Source organism: Musca domestica, unplaced genomic scaffold, assembly GCF_030504385.1.
Source record: "Musca domestica strain aabys unplaced genomic scaffold, Musca_domestica.polishedcontigs.V.1.1 89, whole genome shotgun sequence".
NCBI lineage: Eukaryota > Metazoa > Arthropoda > Insecta > Diptera > Muscidae > Musca > Musca domestica.
This window is the reverse complement of record NW_026712430.1, coordinates 1,883,714-1,904,272: the sequence shown is the minus strand read 5'-3', so window position 1 is coordinate 1,904,272 and position 20,559 is coordinate 1,883,714. Positions and strand designations below refer to the sequence as shown.

General features: G+C 31.9%; 1 protein-coding gene across 1 annotated transcript; it reads right to left on the bottom strand.

Moving 5' to 3' along the window:
* Positions 1-395: 395 nt before the first annotated feature.
* Positions 396-20,175, bottom strand: LOC131806788 (uncharacterized). The gene is made up of 6 exons (XM_059131458.1): positions 20,088-20,175; positions 11,965-12,229; positions 8,432-8,506; positions 7,941-8,349; positions 1,957-2,093; positions 396-896 (listed from the first exon to the last, which is right to left on the bottom strand). The coding sequence occupies exons 2-6, from the start codon at positions 12,194-12,196 to the stop codon at positions 574-576; spliced, it is 1,176 nt and encodes a 391-aa protein (XP_058987441.1). The 5' UTR covers positions 12,197-12,229; positions 20,088-20,175; the 3' UTR covers positions 396-573.
* Positions 20,176-20,559: the final 384 nt, after the last annotated feature.

The following is a 20,559-nucleotide window of genomic DNA, read 5'->3' as shown; positions in this document are numbered from 1 at the left end:
AAGTCTTTGCTAACAATTCGAAAATAAAGAAATATTAGCATTCGTTTTATCAAAGTCATATTTGCACAGTTTTAGGATATATATGTTATTTCACAGTAAATATTAATGTGTTCACATTGACCTCAGTTGCAATATGGATTGACTACCTTTGAAAAGTTTTCAATCGATTTATTACATAATTATCTCTATTATGTGTGTTATTTATATTGCTTTTTTACATCCTTATTGCCAAGGATAGAAGTACCAAAACTTTATGCTTTAAATGAACGAAATATATCTTTGAGATACGTACAGTAATCTTTCTACAAAAGTTTTAATGTTACTTTTCTTTTCCACTGAAACACAAAATAAATGATCCCTAACATGAATCACAATTTTCAACAAACATGAATCAATTGCTCCAACTTTCTAACATCACTCAAGATTGCCTTTATTTTCCCATTTTCAATAAACAACAACATTAAGACTATAATCCTTTTTTTAAACTTTTCCCTTGGGCGAGAAAATTCTATATTTAAATGACATGGCATGGGACGTTCAACATCTGATTGTCAGTCATCGCTCAAAGTCAATTCATGCCAACTGACGATCAAATTCCTTGACGACATATTCAAACTTTTTAATTGTATATTCCACATCCTTATCGGTAATCTGATGATACAGCACAATGCGTGCATATGCCCAGTCACGGGCACTGACCTTCAATACAATACCGCTGGCTCCATCCTCTGCGCTGGTGATTACGCCATCCGCCAGTTCTTGAGCTGTTACTGTACCCAGACGTTTGGCAAACTCATCGGCAGTTACTTTGGGATTAACCATATGAATCAACAGAATATTTGAGTGCACATTGGCTAGGTCAACGGAAATGTTGGGGCTGTGTATATTAAACAGAGCTAGACGACCGGCAGATGTAGTAAACGGAAATAAAATAGAAAGAACAAAATGAAATACAATGAATGAGTATAAGGCACACACACACACACAATGCTAAATAAAAAAATGAAACAAAAGGAATTCAAAAAAAAGAAAATAAAAGAACATAACTCGTCGGCACAACGAATTGCAATTAAAGTACAAAAAGACGTCATTCACTGCAGTTTATTTACAAAAAACGAGGGTGGTTAAATAATAAAGGATGAAATGATTCAGGATAGCTTAAAAAGTCATCTTATTATTTATAATAAGCTATAATCCATTGTGCGATATTTAAGACCACATTTCCATGTCACCCATGTCAATAGATTTTGGAATTTGCTTATAAAATGTTGGAACCAATGCCAATTTAACCCATGTGAAAGCTATTTTGGTATTAAAATATATATTGTGTTTTAAGTCAAATCCTAACAGTGTAAAGACAGCTAAGTTTATTGTAATATTGTTGCCCTTGGTTGGAACTCTAACCCATTGGACATTTGGTTACTCGAAATGACAAATCAAAATTGGTAAATTTTTAATTTGATTAACAAAATAGACTAACAAATTATTACTTCTTGTAAACTTTCTAGCTATTTTCTCAACTTTTTCTCCAGCTTTATCATGGTAACGAAGATGAAGCAAACAAAGAAAAAACTCAGCAAAAGGAACAATAACGAAATGGTGAATAATGTTTAGAGTAAGTGTGTTATGGTACAAAGTGCCACTTTAGGCAGTTTATGAAACAGAAGAATATCCACACAACTCTACAAACATACACATTCCACACAGATACATACAACCATTGTAGAAAGTTCCTCCGTGGTATTACAAACCATGCAAATGGAATGGATAAACGGATGAATGCATAAACCTTTTGTAAGGGCAGATAGCGCAAACGGACAGATGAAGTTATGGGGTGGCTGAGACAAATGAAGCTGCTTACCAACAGGCTCCAAGGTGTGATAGGCTAAATTGTGTATTCATGTGTGTGTCTGCGTGCTTGTGTTTATTTGCGGGTCTTGTCTTTTTATAAATTACCTTCTGCGATTCGTTTTGTTCTTTGATGATCCTCATTCAAGCGTGGTACAATTGTCTCAAGAGCCACTAAGCCAGCAGCAGCTAGTACACCGCATTGTCGCATGCCACCACCCAAGACCTTACGCAGACGACGAGCTCTGTAAAGAATGATACATATAAATAACAAAATAAATATGAACAAATAAATAAAGTGCAGTATTATATGAGACATTTCACACATCCGTCAATTGTAAATGATTATTAGAAAGAAAAATAAAGTAAAGTAAACTGTTGTAATGTCTATGAAGTTCAGTTTTGTGTACCGACTGTATTTTAGTAAAAAAAATCTTCCATCTCGTCTTAAAGGTGATTAGAAATCCTCTTGTCGAGGACAGAACACTATTTTAAAAAATTGAAATATATAGTTTTAAGAAAGCTGAAAGACTTTCTTATTGCTGTTCGCAAATTGTTCCTCTAAAGGCAACCTAAGGTCCATCAGCACTATGCTTTTCTGAATGAGTACAAAAAGATTTTCCAAAATAAGGTCACCCCGTTTCCTTATAGGACTTCAAAAATGTTATATGAGAAGTTATTTATTTTTTTAGAAACCCTAAAAGCCTTATGTTGCAAAGCCAGAAAGTTGTCTAATAGAAGACCTAAAGTCTATCATAAAAAACCTAACGACCAAAAAATAATCTTGTAGAAGATCATAAGGCCTGCGTATAGAAGAGATCAAGAGGCCTTTTAATATAAAACCGAATGATATTTTTATTGAATACGAAAATATTTTATTTAAAAAAAGAAAATTAGAAGACAAAAACTTTTTCCTCTAAAGACTAAACACCGAAAGATCCTCTTTGAAAAAATCAAATAAACTAAATATTTGTTCTTATGGAATACTGAAGAGTATTCTTATAGGCACATTAAGACAAAAATTTTGTATAAAAGATAGGGACTCTAGAATACTTCAAAGACTTCCATCTTTAAAAGTTAAACCACATCTTATAGAACACTAAATTGCATTCAAATAAAAAAAATTCTCATGCAGAAGCAAAACGATTTGTTAAAATAAAACAAGTAAAAACGCTGTAAATTCGGCCGGGCCGAACTTTGAATACCCTTCACCATTTGAAACGAATTTGGCAATTTTCAAAAAAAAAAAAAACAAGCAAGCAAAGGCTACAGCCGAGCGGGGCCGACCGTTGAATACCCTACAACACTATAATAAACGATACTGTTTATATGGGCGAGATACTCGAAAGAATTCCACAAGATATTGCGACAAATTATAAAAGAAAACCATCAGGTTTCCTTCTCTAATTTTCGAATAATAGCAACTTAAACAAATTTGCTCATTTCCAATTTATTGGTAGATGTTGCACGTAAATGGTCTTCCTAGATATGGAACCAATATTTCCCAAAGACCTATAATCTCTCAGAAGTGGCAAAAGATTAACATTTATTATTGGTTTTTGACTGAAACGCATCTATATGAGATACAGACATTTGACTATATTCTTCCACGAAATCAGCGATAACGAAATAGTCAGAAGTGCGTCTTTCCTGTATTTGTGAATTCTCCAAAAAGTCACTGGAATAAACATTTTCGTATTTTGTCTACTAAAGTTGGCAAACTATTTCAAATATTGAATATTTTTGGATGACCATCCAAAACTATATGGCTTTTGCAATGTCCGGTAACCCCCATTCAAATGTGCGTGAGGATCGGGCGATAATTACGACCTGCTGACAATTTTGCAGTTTTTTGGTCCATTTCAACCCCTAAATATATTGCGATCATCTCCAAAAAGAGTACGCTTCTATTCTGACCCTCATCTTATACCCATGCAAAATTTCGTAAAGATCGAGCCATAAATGCGATCTGTATATGATATCCTGATATCCTAACTACTTAGTTTTGTTAGCTGTAGAAATATTACCAAATGTTTAATTCAAAATGAAAATATGCCAAAAATATGACAAAATTGAAAAAATATGAGAAAATGTAACAAAATCAATATTTTCATCTTTAGAGAGATATTTTTATACGATTTTTTAGACGTTTTTTGTTTCCTGCCAAGAGGCCATTCTGAATCTTTGAATACCCTTCACCATGTGAAACGAATTTGGCAATTTTCAAAAAAAAAAAAAAAACAAGCATGCAAAGGCTACAGCCGAGCGGGGCCGACCGTTGAATACCCTACAACACTATAATAAACGATACTGTTTATATGGGCGAGATACTCGAAAGAATTCCACAAGATATTGCGACAAATTATAAAAGAAAACCATCAGGTTTCCTTCTCTAATTTTCGAATAATAGCAACTTAAACAAATTTGCTCATTTCCAATTTATTGGTAGATGTTGCACGTAAATGGTCTTCCTAGATATGGAACCAATATTTCCCAAGGACCTATAATCTCTCAGAAGTGGCAAAAGATTAACATTTATTATTGGTTTTTGACTGAAACGCATCTATATGAGATACAGACATTTGACTATATTCTTCCACGAAATCAGCGATAACGAAATAGTCAGAAGTGCGTCTTTCCTGTATTTGTGAATTCTCCAAAAAGTCACTGGAATAAACATTTTCGTATTTTGTCTACTAAAGTTGGCAAACTATTTCAAATATTGAATATTTTTGGATGACCATCCAAAACTATATGGCTTTTGCAATGTCCGGTAACCCCCATTCAAATGTGCGTGAGGATCGGGCGATAATTACGACCTGCTGACAATTTTGCAGTTTTTTGGTCCATTTCAACCCCTAAATATATTGCGATCATCTCCAAAAAGAGTACGCTTCTATTCTGACCCTCATCTTATACCCATGCAAAATTTCGTAAAGATCGAGCCATAAATGCGATCTGTATATGATATCCTGATATCCTAACTACTTAGTTTTGTTAGCTGTAGAAATATTACCAAATGTTTAATTCAAAATGAAAATATGCCAAAAATATGACAAAATTGAAAAAATATGAGAAAATGTAACAAAATCCATATTTTCATCTTTAGAGAGATATTTTTATACGATTTTTTAGACGTTTTTTGTTTCCTGCCAAGAGGCCATTCTGAATTAATTAGAACTGTCGAAATCAGTTCAGCCGTTCTCGAAATATAAGAGATCTTTCAAGCATATCTTCTTTGATAGACATATATATCACACATATTTTGCTATATATCCGATTTGTTGGATGTTAACATCAATGTAAAGATCAGAAGTAACCTTGTCATGACTTTTCGTCATGATTTCGCCGGGATTTAAAATATTCGCCGTTAAATGATAAATGTTGAATTAAGTGTTTGTTTTCTCTTTCGAGACGAGCTTAATGATCTGAAATTTGCAGTGAAAAGGAAAGCCAGATAGACACTATCACACACTCACCACTATGCGACGCGTTTCGCCGTTGGTTAAGCGGCTCATCAGGCATATTTGATGTGGATGATGGCTTACAAGGGCCGTTCTCTGGAAAGTAGTATATATTTCGAACTTATTGCAAATTAGCATATGCGAATTATACACTAGAAACTCTCCAGGTTCGACTCAAGTTCTATTGGCAGATCTTTTTCACAGCAACGTTTTGTTTTTGTAGTGATGGATTTTTTGTCCACAACAACTACATTGCTTCCAATGCATACACTTGTTTTAGTGCTGCTTTAGGAAGACGGGTTAATGGCTCTGAACGTAGAGACGGCAACTTCTAGTTGGCTGCACACAGAGGTCCGCGGTTCAAATCCCACAGCCAGGCTCGGCTGAATTTTTGAGTTTTGCCTTATTAGGGCGAAGATCATATGTTTTATGATTTAAGTGTTTGTTTTCTCTTTCGAGACGAGCTTAATGATCTGAAATTTGCAGTGAAAAGGAAAGCCAGATAGACACTATCACACACTCACCACTATGTTGAATTTTTTCAACACAAAATATATGGTCTATTTTACCCGCTAAATATTATCCGATGACCAACCTAATTGGTAGGCTTCTTCCCCGTCCTAAACTCTAGCTACATGCGAAATTCCGCGTCGATTGGTCTATAATTGCGACCTATATTGCTACTGCAAAATCCGATATTTTTTCAGTATTTGGTCCATTTCGACCCCCAAATATTATGCGATCATCTCCAAAAGAAATAGGGTTCTATTCTGACCCTAGCCCCACCTCCATTTTAAATTTCGTGAAGATCGGACCATAATTGCGACCTGTAGAGTGATTACAAATTAACATGGACAGACGGACAGACGGACGGACGGACATACATAGCTAGATCGACTCAGCTCGGCGAGCTAGGAAGATCCATATATACTTTCCTATATGGGAGACCAATATTTCGAGGTGTTACATAAATTCTGGCCCAATCAAACTTATAATACCCCCAACACATAGTGTTGTAGGGTATAAAAACAAAATAAAAAAAAATTCCGTTAAAAATTCTGTTAAAATCTTTAAAATACCGAGTGTAGCCGTACGTCTCCATAGACAACTTTTGTCATAAGCCATGACAATGTTCAAATGCGAAACTTCAAAACCAAATTCGGTGAATAATGTGGCTTTACAATTACAATTATATGGGCGCTATACCAAAACGTGGACCTGCACACACTATTTTCTATCATAGGCTTAAGTATCAACTTTTGTCATAAGCCATGACAATGTTCAAATGCGAAACTTCAAAACCAATTTCGGTGAATAATGTGGCTTTACAATTACAATTATATGGGCGCTATACCAAAACGTGGACCTGCACAGACAATTTTCTATCATAGGCTTAAGTATCCATTACGAACTTCAAATACCAAATTTGAAACACTCCCGGTGAATAATGTCGCTTAAATCGCCAAAATACCGAAAATGGAGAGGTACAATTATATGGGCGCTATACCAAAAAGTAAACCTACATGGCCCATTTTCAATACCAAAAGTCCTGCAGACATAATATACATTTGAGTAAAATTTTATAATCCTACTTCATTTGGTGTGATTTCCACAGACGGATAGCCGGACGGACATCGTTAAATCGACACAGAATTTTATATTTTTTATTTTAAGAATATGTATACTTTTTGGGGTCTAAAATTGTGCTTAGTGGTCTTACAAACGGAGTGACGAACTTAATATACCCTCCATACTATGTTGTAGGGTATAAAAAATTAAAAATCGCTATATAAAATCTATTTTTATAGAAATGCAAAATATCATCCAGTTGATTACAAAAATGTCTTCTTCTTTAATTTATAGCAAAACATTAACCTGTTCTATGTGTCTACTATAATATTTCAAAAGCAACAAAAGATATGTTCAAAGAAGGCCACATATCAGATTTTTAAAGGGCAGAAAGCCATGTTATGGAATGCCCAGTTATCTTCTCATAAAATACCAAAAAAAAGGCCTACAAGTAGAACGTCAGAAGATTCATAATAGGAAGGTTTTCTTACAAAAGACCAACATTTCATATCGTATATAAATAATATAAGGATTTTGTGGAAGATCAACAAGTCTTCATAAGAAACCAAAATATTATATAAAAGAAACTATAAGGGATTCTACTAGAAGACCAAATATTAAATGTTTTTCTTTAGAGAAGACCAAAAGGACTTATAACAAAAGTTAAAAAAATATTGTTGTATAAGACAAAAAATCTCTTCGGAGGAAGAAGTAGGTCGCAGTGAAGGGAAATACATTCCCCAATTTTTGTTAATTTTGAAATTTAAAAAGCATTTATCCTCAATGTCTCATACGCGGGCAAGAAAACTTCGGTCTTCGGTGCAGGTTATGTATGTACGACCAACCTCTAAGGGGAACTAAATAAAACGTTTGGAAGGAGTTAACAAATAATCATTAGTCACATGACAAAACGACACCTTTAGGATTACTACATTTAATCGTTACCCTCTACAGTAATTGTTCTACTTTTTGCTTGCATGGCTTCTTTCTTGACTTCTTACACAAACCCCCTGGCCCCTCCACACAGTTTTAACACTATGCACCCCAAACAATACGTACTCATTAATGAATGTTTTATTGCCGACCAATACAGAACCCACCGGTGCCGACAGTCCCTTGCTCAGACAAAAGCACACCGAATCGAAATCTTTGGTTATGCGCGACACGGGCACCTTCAAATATGTGGCTGCATTAAAAATGCGAGCACCATCCATGTGGAGGGCAATGCGTTTGCCATTTGTCTTGACGGGATCCTTACATATTGCCGCGAGTTCATCTAACCACTCCAAAGGCAGTGCCTTTCCACCGCACATGTTGTGGGTATTCTCCACAACTACCAGTGCCGTAACAGGTTCGTGACAATCATCGTAGAGTCGTAACTTATGTTGCATTTCTCTGAGACAAAAGGTGCCATCGGGTTTGTTTTTTATCGTGGCTAATTGTACACCGGCAATTTGTGCAGCTCCCGCTAAAGAAGTTCAATTTAATGGAGAAGTGATAATTAATGTTTTGAAAAGTTAGTAGTTGAGGGTATTTCATTATGTTCTTACCTTGCTCGTAAAGGAATGTGTGAGAAATGTCACCAACGATGGCTTCGGTGCCGCGACGATGGCAATGAACCATAACTGGAATAGAAAATAATAAAAATGGCAATAAAAACGATAAGATGTAGTGTTAGGTATTAATTTATGGCGAGGTTAAAGTTCATTAGCCAGACATGCGGTGAAAAACAGAATAAATTGTGTAAATTGCTCAAATGTCTTTGGGGTGTAATACCATTGATGTGATTTAAGAAAAAATTAAAAAAAAGTTAAAAATTGTAAAAAAAGTTGGTAGCCTTTTTAATATAAACTAAGTGTCAATGTAAAAGGGTATACTTGTTATTAATCTTTTATAGAGATATATAAACATTAAATTACTCAAAATTGTGTATGACATCAAAATAAAAGAATTACACCAAATAAACTTAGAATTGATCTCAACTATTTGAAATATGTTTTGTCTCACTTATTCGACCTTTCACTTAAGCACAAAACGTCAAAACATAGAAGGCATATGCATAAAGGAGATAGTTGTATCAATAACAAATAGGTCCTGATATATGGCGTTTATGTGTTAGCGGAAACAGTTATTGGTACTGAAAACCTAAATCAAATTTAAATTCTTCTAAAATATAAAATCTAAAAATAAAATCTCAAATTATAGCCAATGGCTGAAAAATTGGATCAGGCTATTTAAAATAATAGACGGTAGGTGAACATCTATTAAAATTTTATATATATATATATATATATATATATATATATATATATATATATATATATATATATATATACATATATATATATATATATATATATATATATGTATATATATATATATATATATATATATATATATATATATATATATATATATATATATATATATATATATATATATATATATACTAGCTGAACTCGGTGCGCTTCGCTACCCCTTTTGATTTTATATGCATTCAAAATTTTATTTACGAATATATGTTGGTTAAAAAAAAACAAATTTTATAATTAAAAAAAAATAAATTATTGCACTACTTTAATGCGTAAATATACAAAACCATTAGAAAAACAGTAACATGACATACGTACACGAAAGGTTTGTCCTTCGGATTTATTTATTTCATAGCAAATACCAAGCGTGCAGTAAACTGCAATCTTTTGAAGTTGAGTGGCATTTCTGTTGCAATTAATGAATTCGAGATAGCAACATACTTCGCCGTAATAAGCGTATTTCAAATTAATTGTTGTGTTGTTTTTTAGTGTTAGCCTAAGGCGTTGTGGGTCAATGGTTCTTATTAAAATCATATCCCAATCTGATCCGATTTAAATATAATTTTAAAAAAATTACTTTTACACCAAATTCCGCCACACCTTTCATATTTCATTGAAATTGGTGCGTCAAATACGTGAAATCGGCCGAGAATATATATATGGGAGCTATATCCAAATCTTAACTAATTTCCAATTAATTTGTCACATTTATTATTGTAACCACACATATGTTAGCTATACCCAAACCTCAACTGATTTCAATAAAATTTGGCAATTTTTTCTGGTGCCAGATTTCGTCTTTCTCGCTTTGGGTGCATCAAATATGTGAAATCGGCTGAGTATATATATGGGAGCTATAATTAAATCTGAGCGTATTTGAATATAATTTGTCAAATTTATTTTTGTACCAAATTTAGCCACTCATGCCGAATTTCATTGGAATCGGAAATACGTATCGTGTTTTGTGCATCAAATATGTGAAATCGGCGGAAAATATATATGGGAGCTATATTCAAATCTGAACCGATTTTAATATAATTTGACTAATTTATTTTCTAATCAAAATCCCGTTACATATTCCAAATCTCTTTGGAATCGAACATACATATCGTGCATGGTGCATAAAATACATGAAATCGGTCGAAAATATATATGAGAGTTATCCAAATCTGAACCGATTTTACTATAATTTGACAAATGTATATTCGTTTTAATTTCCCCTACAGATTCCAAATGTCATTGAAATTAGAGATACATAGCGTGTTTGGTGCATCAAATACATGAAATCGGTCGAAAATATATATGGGAGCTATATCCAAATCTGAACCGATTTCAATATAATTTGAAAAATTCATTTTTGCTCCCGATTCCGTTACTTATTTTAAATTTCATTAAATTTGGACATACATATCTTATTTGGTCCACCAAATACATGAAATCGGCCGAAAATATATATGGCAGCTATATCCAAATCTGAACCGATTTCAATATAATTTGGGAAATAAATTTTTTTAGATAAAATCTATCACACGTTTCAAATTTCATTGAAATTGGGGATACATAGCGTGTTTGGTGCATCAAATGCTTGAAATCGGCCGAAAATATATATGGGAGCTATATCCAAATCTGAACCGATTTCAATATAATTTGACAAATTTGTTTTCGGATCAAATCCCGTCACATATTCCAAATTTCATTGGAATCGAACATTCATATTGTGTTTGAGGCATCAAATGAACGAAATCGGTCGAAAATATATATGTGAGCTATATCCAAATCTGAACCGATTACAATATAATTTAGCAAACTTATTTTTGTTCCAAATTCCGTTACACATTCCAAATTTGTAGACTGTATCTTTAACCGATCAATAGATATGTGCATATAAAATCTAAATTTTTGGGAGGTACCTCCGATTCTGATGCTATATCTCCAGTTCTAAGTGGAAATTCAAAAATATATATAGCCTATGTTACTTTCAGGCGATGTTGCAGTATATATGGAAATTTTCAGAAAAATCTATTCAGCAGTTTTCGAGTCCATAAATTACAAACAAACAAACAAACGTACAAACATTTTCCTCTTTTATAGATATAGAAGAAGAAGAAGAAGATAGAAGATATATATATATATATATATATATATATATATATATATATATATATATATATATATATATATATATATATATATAAATATATATATATATTTTTTTTTTTTTAGAAATTACTATAGAGTCATTATTTGTAATAAAAGTTGTGCCGCTTACAGAAGTCAAATCTGTGATTTATTAAAGTACGGACCGGCAACACGGACCGGGCCAGTTAGTTTAATATATTTACAAATTTTAGTTCATTCTCTATTATCCTACGCCACTCGAATAAGAGAGAATGATCGATATTTTTTTTCCACTCGGAGGAGTACACAAGCTCAAATTCGAATACAGAGTGAAACTCACTTTCTGGGCTCTCACAAATATAAAAATAGTTTAAAGTAAATATAATTACTTTAATATACATTTTAATTATGAGAAAACCATTTGTCTATTCTGCAAAATGCTCTTTACGGATTCAAAAAACCGGTTATCCCGCCACCATCTATTGCATTAATAAAGTACACACAAAGAATTAACAATAATAAAATCAGCTCTGAGCCACTTAAAAATACAAATCCAGTTTTGTTGCTAAATATTATTATTTTAAACATATACCTGACACGCATTGTCGGCAAACCAAAACATTCCCTTCCAATAAATTATATTTTGTACATACTTGCCAATAAATTCGCCATAGTACCACTGGGTACAAACAAGGCGGCTTCTTTTTCAAATAGCTTCGCGGATGTTTGTTCCAATTGCAAAACGGTTGGATCTTCACCATAAACATCATCACCCACCACAGCTTCTAACATGGCCTGGCGCATTTCTTTGGTCGGTAGACTCACTGTGTCCGAACGAATATCGACAACATAGTTGGCAGACGTCGTTGAATTGGCTGGTGGCATTTTCAATTGAATTCTTCTAATGGCAGTTGGGTACTAGAAAAAATGAAAATGAAGGAAAAAATAAAAATTAATTTACATAAATAAAGCTATTCAGTAACCAATGACAAGTATAACCACTTATACTTGTAGCTGTTCAGTTGTGCGGATATCTAATTATAAATATTTGCATTTCTACCATAAATATCTTTTGAAGTGCAGTCATTCAATCGGGCGGTCATAGAATTTTTATTAAAATTATTTTATGGTAGACATTGGGAGCTATGTTCTATTAAATTGCACACAATTTTAAATTTTATGGGGAAACATTTATATAACAGTTAGAAAATAGAAAAATATTAGTATGAATATGATTTCGTTGAAAAAAAAAAAAAAACACTTGAACAAATCTGTGTCACAATTCTATTCATCATCTTAAATACCACCTAATGATCATGTAGGTAAATTATGTTCACAACAACAATGTCATTTCATTATCATGTTGTGAATTTATTTTGAAACCACATCGACCGCGAAAACAAAACTTTATATCTATGAGCATATCTACATACATATGTACTTTTGTTTACATACAATGAGTGAGGAAAAATAAACTATCGGTCATTTGCCTCAGATTAGTGACCGGCGTTCTTATGTACCATGTGGATATTAAGGGGATCCACTCAAATTTAATGAACATCAATAATGTACCATTGAAATATAAAGAACGTTTGAACTTTGAAGATTGAACAGTGCCATATAGCGAGAATGTTTCCGACTTTATATAGTTAAAAATAATATCTAACATACTTATATTAATGAAATTATGACAATCATGTACAAAAGCACACACGAGCACTCGAAATTTTAATTTGTATGAGTTGATATATGAGTTAATATGTGACCATTATAATAATCTTTGGGCGTAAACACCTTCAAGTCTGTCAACTGTTGTATGTTTATCTGTGAGTGAAACTTGACAAATGTTTTTTTAATTCAATCTGCAGTTAGTGTCGTATTTTTCGCAACGATTTCGAGGTAGGATTTAAATGAATTAAGAGTAAGCTAGCAAAAAAAAAATCGGCAGCTAATATAGGCTGGAACGATGTTTTGATACCATTCACTGACACAGCAACTTAGTATATAAGACAATTATAACAAATCAAGCAAAGCTTAGAGTTGTGTGAAACAACTTTTTGCCAAGTGGATTTTAATTCCACGAGATCAGGGTCATGTTTTCACAAAATATACTCATTTTTTCTTGATATTAAGAGCAGGTATTGTAAAGAAATATTTTTCCTTATTGTAGATCAATGAACGGAGGGGAGAGAGACTGGGTCTGCTCACGGAAACGAGGCTATGATGACCCCAGCAAGAATACTCATTACATACTCATCATGCTCTTTTAAAAGGGCATGTAAGACAAAGTCATTCGGCCACTAAATTTCGTTCAAATAACTTCATGTTTACCGATCGGCCACAAAAAGACTTTATATAAGTACTTATTTATTGCATTTTAACCAGATTGGTACTGAGTACCGAATATCGGTACACAGACAATTTTCTGTCTTAGGCTGTAGTATCCATTACGAACTTCAAATACCAAACTTGAAATATTTCCCCTACAAAAGGTTATCATTTTATTTTAATAGCGCACAATGCTAATCTTACGCCTACATTAGATTTAGTGAAAATATGGAATATATTGGGCTACTCCTTTTGGTATCTTCCCCAGGAAGGTAAGCTTTTCCTCTCTCACATTCGATACCCTTTTTAATACACAAACTTTTGCGAATTTAAATTTTTGTTTTCAGTCGTAGATACAATTCAAATTGTTCTGCTAAATTTTGATGCTCTACGTAAAATAATAAAAGCGGGCATCGTTAAATCGACTTAGAATTTAATGCTGAATATATATATATATATATATATATATATATATATATATATATATATATATATATATATATATATATATATATATATATATATATATATATATATATATATATATATATATATATATATATATATATATATATATATATATATATATATATATATATATATATATATATATATATTCAGCATATATATATATATATATATATAAATAAATAAATAAATAAATATATATATATGTATATATATATATATATATATATATATATATATATATATATATATATATATATATATATATATATATATATATATCTATATATATAAATGAAAGTTGTGTTAGTTACTACGCTTATAACTTAAGAACCGCTGAACTGATTTTAATGATTCATACAAATTCGGAATTGTCTCTTATCCGAAAAGGATAATATCCAAAAAAATCGCGTAAAAATGTGATATGTTAACATTTTCATTTTGACTTTTGAAATGTACAATAGTAATGTTTTATTTTGCATGATTTTTTTTTCATTTTGACTTTCTTTTTTCTAATGTACATTTGTAGTGTTTTTTATATTTTATTTTTGAATTCGAATATTAATACCAATTTATTTAATTGACTTGATTTCTTGAGAACTGAAATTGATGGCGGGTTACATGGAAGTGTAGTACCGAATTATGTGGTGGCGAAACGGAATAGATGATACCGAAATAATTCAATGCGGTCACACCAAAGTTAAAAGACAATTACTTTTTCAAAAGCGTTAAAAAAAATCACGAAAAAAGAGATCTCATTGCAACAATTCTCAAAACTGGAAAATATCGAAAAAAAAATTCCATTGGAATTGAATTTTAAAATAAAAGTACATTCTATTGACAAACTTTGTAAGGATATTTAAACAGTTGCTGTAAAAAATCAGCGAACAAGTTGAAGATTTTTTCAATTTGTTATTCTTCTTTTGTCAATTTTTTTCAATTTGTATTATTATATTGAATTCAGTGGATTTTTTGTGGACAAAATAAAGAAAAAATTTTCACTATATACAATTTTTCACCAAAAATAATGAAATAAGTGCGAAATACGATGGTAACTGACATCTACCTTTCAACTCCAGGGCCTACATCGTGCTTCAGTTGGAAGATGCGCAGACATTTAAATAAACAAAAATTACCGAAAAAGACTAATGGGGCTTATTTCAAAGCGTGGCCCTACTTCCTTCATGTGACAATAATCCGTCCAATGAGAACTTAAAATGCAAAAATTTTTGGGAGTACAATCAGTAAAATACCAAATATAAAGGGTGCAAAATAGTAGAGCGAATGAGACTTTTAGTAAGAAAAGGATTTCTATCCTTCCAAAAATTCTTCCTGAACATTTTGCAGGTCATGATCGATCAGAAATAATGATTTAAGCCATTTTTGGAGTCTTCGCCACTTTCTTCTATTTTTGGCCTTTATTTGGCATTTTTGTTTCTAAGGGGGTAGAGAACCTCTTCGCATAAAATTTTCGGAGTAGGGCCAATATTGGTCTTGACCACTAAAAAATTGTATTTATGCTACCCTGGGGTAAGGAACCATCGTACAGATAATTGCCACATAGAAATTTATTCATGTAAAGTCCCCACATTGGAGTATCCCCAAGTCCACTTTCACATCTAATGTGTGGTCAGAAAAGAAAAATTTGTATTCTATTGAATTTGTAACCCCCAAGAGAATATTGGTTGGGAACGTAAATTTGGGATATACAACTATATGAAATAAATTGTGAAAACATGAACAAATTACAAATATAAGAAAGTAGCACGGGACCGAATATTTGTTGAATCGTCATTGAATTATACTATGATGAAAAATATATACTTTATGGGGTCTCCAATTTACAATTTAAATGACAAATAAAATTAGTTCCCATATTACGGTAATGGGTGTAAAATAGTAATAATATTTGACTGTTCTGAAATCAGTCTGACCTCAATTATGAGGTGGATAAAACTATTTTTACTTATTTAAATCACGTGATTTTTTTTCAGTTTGACATGCTCTGTTGTTCTGCTATATTTTCGATTTGGCCTCTATTTGTCATCTTGAATTATAAGGGGTGAAGAACGTTTTCAATGTAGGTCGATGTTTCGCATTTTACCATATTTCAAAGGATTTTGCTAAAAATGTGTATTTGGGGGTTGAAAATCTTTCACAAAAATTTCAACATATCTACAAATTTTAGAATTTTCTCCATGTAATAGTACCCCCTCAAGTCCACCTTTTGGCGGACAAACAGACCGACATGGTTAGGGGGACTTATGAGGACTCTAATGCACAAACTGAGGTGCTAATGGGTTTAAAAAAGTAATTAACTTTGCCTATTCTTAAATCAATTAGCCCTCAATTATGAGTTGTACAAAGTACAGTAAATTCCAAATTACTGCTCATATCTTTGAATAATTATGCTTTGACAAATATGCATAATAGACAAAAACTACAGGCCGGCAACGCGGACCGGGCCAGCTAGTATCTATATATATAAATGTAAGTTGTGTTAGTTACTACGCTTATAACTTAAGAACCGCTGGACTGATTTTAACAATTCACACAAATTAGGAGTTGTCTCCTCTCCGAAAAGGATAATATCCAAAAAAATCGCGTAAAAATGTGATATATTAACATTTTCATTTTGACTTTTCAAATGTACAATAGTAATGTTTTATTTTGCATGATTTTTTTCTATTTTGACTGGCTTTTTTCTAATGTACATTTGTAGTGTTTTTTATTTTTTATTTTTGAATTCGAATATTAAAACCAATTTATTTAATTGACTTGATTTCTTGAGAACTGAAATTGATGGCGGGTTACATGGAAGTGTAATAACGAATTATATGGTGGCGAAACGGAATAGATGATATCGAAATAATTTAACGCGGTCACACCAAAAGAAAGATAATTATTAATTAAAAGATAATTACTTTTTCAAATTCGCTAAAAAAATAACGAAAAAGAGATCTCATTGCAAAAATTCTCAAATCGGGAAAAAATCGAAAAGATTTTCAGTGGAATCGAATTTTAAAAAAATAGTAAGGGTCTTTAAACATTTGCTGTAATAAATCAGCGAACAAGTTGAAGATTTTTTCAATTTGCTATTCTTCTTTTGTCATTTTTTTTAATTTGTATTTGCAAACACATTTAAACAACCAAAAATGACAGAAAAAGCCTAATGGAGCTCATTTCAAAGCGTGGACCTACTTCTTTCATGTGACAATAATCCGTCCAATGAGAGCTCAAAATGCAAAATTCTTTGGAAGTACAATCAGTAAAATACCAAATTTAAAGGGTGCAAAATAATAGAGCGAGTGGGACTTTTAGTAAGAAAAGGATTTCTATCCTTCCAGGAATTCTTCCCAAACATTCAAGATACCTTAAATCACTTTTGCAGGTCATGATATCGATCATAACTCACGGATAAGGATTTTATATTTATATAACCATCATATGATTTAAGCTATTTTTGGGGTCTTGGCCACTTTTTTCATATTTTGGCCCTTATTTGGCATCTTTGTCTCTAAGGGGTTAGGGAACCATCATACAGATAATTGCCACATAGGAATTTATTTAAGTAAAGTCCCCACATTGGAGTATCCCCAAGTCCACTTTCACATATAATGTGTGGTCAGAAAAGAAAATTTTGTATTCTATTGAATTTGTAACTCTCAAGAGAATATTGGTTGGAAACGTAGATTTGGGAAATACATCTATATGATAATATGGTGGATAAAACTATTTTTACTCATTTAAATCACGCGGAATGTTTTTCAGTTTGACATGCTATGTTGTTCTGTTAAATTTTTGATTTGGTCTCTATTTGTCATATTGGATTATAAGGGCTAGAAGAATGTTTTCAATGTAGGTCGATGTCTCGGAGTAGTGCCCATGTAAAAGTATCTCCTGATTTTACCATATTTCAAATGATTTGGCTAAAAATGTGTATTTGGGGGGTGAAAACTTACACAAAAATATGAACATATCTACAAATTTTAGAATTTTTTCCATATAATAGTACCCCCTCAAGTCCACTTTTTGGCGGACAAACAGACCGACATGGTTAGGGGGACTTATAAGAACGCTAATGGACAATCTGAGGTGCTAATGGCTTAAAAAAGTAATTAACTTTGGCTATTCTTAATTCATTCAGCGCTCAATTATGAGGTGTACAAAATACAGCAAATTCCAAATTACTGCTCATTTCACTGGAAGATTTTGCTACGATTTTTACCATACTAAAAATTAATTTGATCCCTTACATGGGGATAAGATTGATATATACTTTTTAATAGATTTGTATAGCACATCCACACCTTTGAAGCCCACGGCTTAAATATGGGTACAGGTATTTTAAAACACTTATATCAGTCATATCTGTGAATAATTATGCTTTGACAAATATGCATAATAGACAAAAACTACGGGCCGGCAACGCGGACCGGGCCAGCTAGTATATATATATATATACATATATTCAGCATTAAATTCTAAGTCGATTTAACGATGTCCGTTTTTATTATTTTACGTAGAGCATCAAAATTTAGCAGAACAATTTGAATTGTATCTAAGATGGTTGGTATTATCGGTCCACGTTTTGGTATAGCCCCATATAACGCTTCCTGTCCATATTTGGATAAAAATTGGTATTTTCAGTTCATAATTGGCTCTAGCCCAGTGGCAGAACATTGAATAATTAGTTCCACGTTTTCCTATAGCGCACGTATAACGATACCCACCCATATTCGGTATTTTGATAATCCTAGTCACATTTACCCACATAATTATTTGAAATTTAGTATTTTGGAAGATTTGATAAACGACAATCCTTGAAGTATAACATTGTCTATAGAGGTTCCCGTTCCCCATATAACGGCCTCACTCACTTTATTTATTTATTTATTTATTTATTATTTTTTTTTTTTTTGATGAGTTTAACTGCATTATGCATACGGTCTTACTGGTATATAAAGTTTAATGTATATAACATTTAATGAAGATACTTTTATGGTAAAGTTGGAGGGTATTATAAATTCGGCCCGACCGAACTTAATGTTTTTTTTACTTGTTTCAATTTTAATCGGCTGACACAATTACTTTCGATCACCTAAAGTATACATACTGTTTTGTTTATTTGTTTTAATCATTTTGGGTATCACAATTTGTAAGGTATTTAAAACGACTAAGGAGCAGATTTTTCCAAGTAAGGAAAACGATGGAATTATAAACTCTTAGTGAATCTATAGTGTAGCCTTTTTACACATTGCTATTTATCTTCGTATTTCCTCACAATCTATGTTCTTATACAAAAATAGCAACAGCGGCTACTTACGAAATACCAAAGTAATGATCGTATTTGCTACCAAACACGGTTTTTATTTATATTTTTACAGGCAAAAATGTCAATATCTTGAAATTGTATATGTATGTATATAATAGTTATATAAACTTTTTGTTTGAATTTAGAAAGAGTATAGAATTATGTGAAATGTCTAGCAATCATATGAATATTAGACATATAGAACACACAGTACTGGAATCTTCTCATCTACCTCAATATTTTATTGTATTATGTTGCCCTATAGAAAATATAGAATAAATAAGTATGTATCAATTAAAAAAAAAACTATGTTAGTAGCATCTTTTAGCGTGGCTAAAATATTTTTTTTAGCTTAACAAATCTGACGACTTAAACCTTTTTTAGAATATTTTTTTTCTTCGTTCTTTTGCCTTAATTTTGTGGCCGAATGACAAATTTTATAAGATATTCTTAGTTCACATTTAATTACAGCATATTCAAGTTTCCATTAATTGACACTCATTGCAATTCAATATTTATTATACTCCACTATCATCATATTTTAATTTCACAAAATTGTTCTTAATACCATCCACTTATCACTTCTACTTATATATATAGATAACTAAACAGAACCACCACTCTAAGCGTAATTGATTTATTCCATTTTGTCTTCGATTTCATTACCGTGGAATTTTATTAGCGCGCTTCGCTATTCGAATGATCCGTTCGACACGATGTCCGGCGTAAACTGAATGTGTGGTTTTTCATTCGCTCTTTTGCTTTCATCCAATAATTCATGATGCCCATGAGCGTTAAATGGTATTGAGTGTTGCCAGACATTGATGACAATCGCCTTTGAACATCATCGGGTAAATTTCATTAATATATGCCGTTCAATATAAATGTACACACGTCTGATTTATAAAAAAGTAATGAGAAATTTTGGGAGAGAAAACTATTCTTCATGGGTTTTTGAAGAACATTTTTAGAACTATTTCGGATGATGTACACAAGCCTAATATTTCCTATACATTATTTTCTTTTGTATTTTTTATTGATCATGTCTGTTTTCATGAGTTTTTCTCAAGTATTCATAAAGCATCAACAAATTAAAGTTTAAGTATTTCATTATCTACTTATTCCAATAATTTTAATT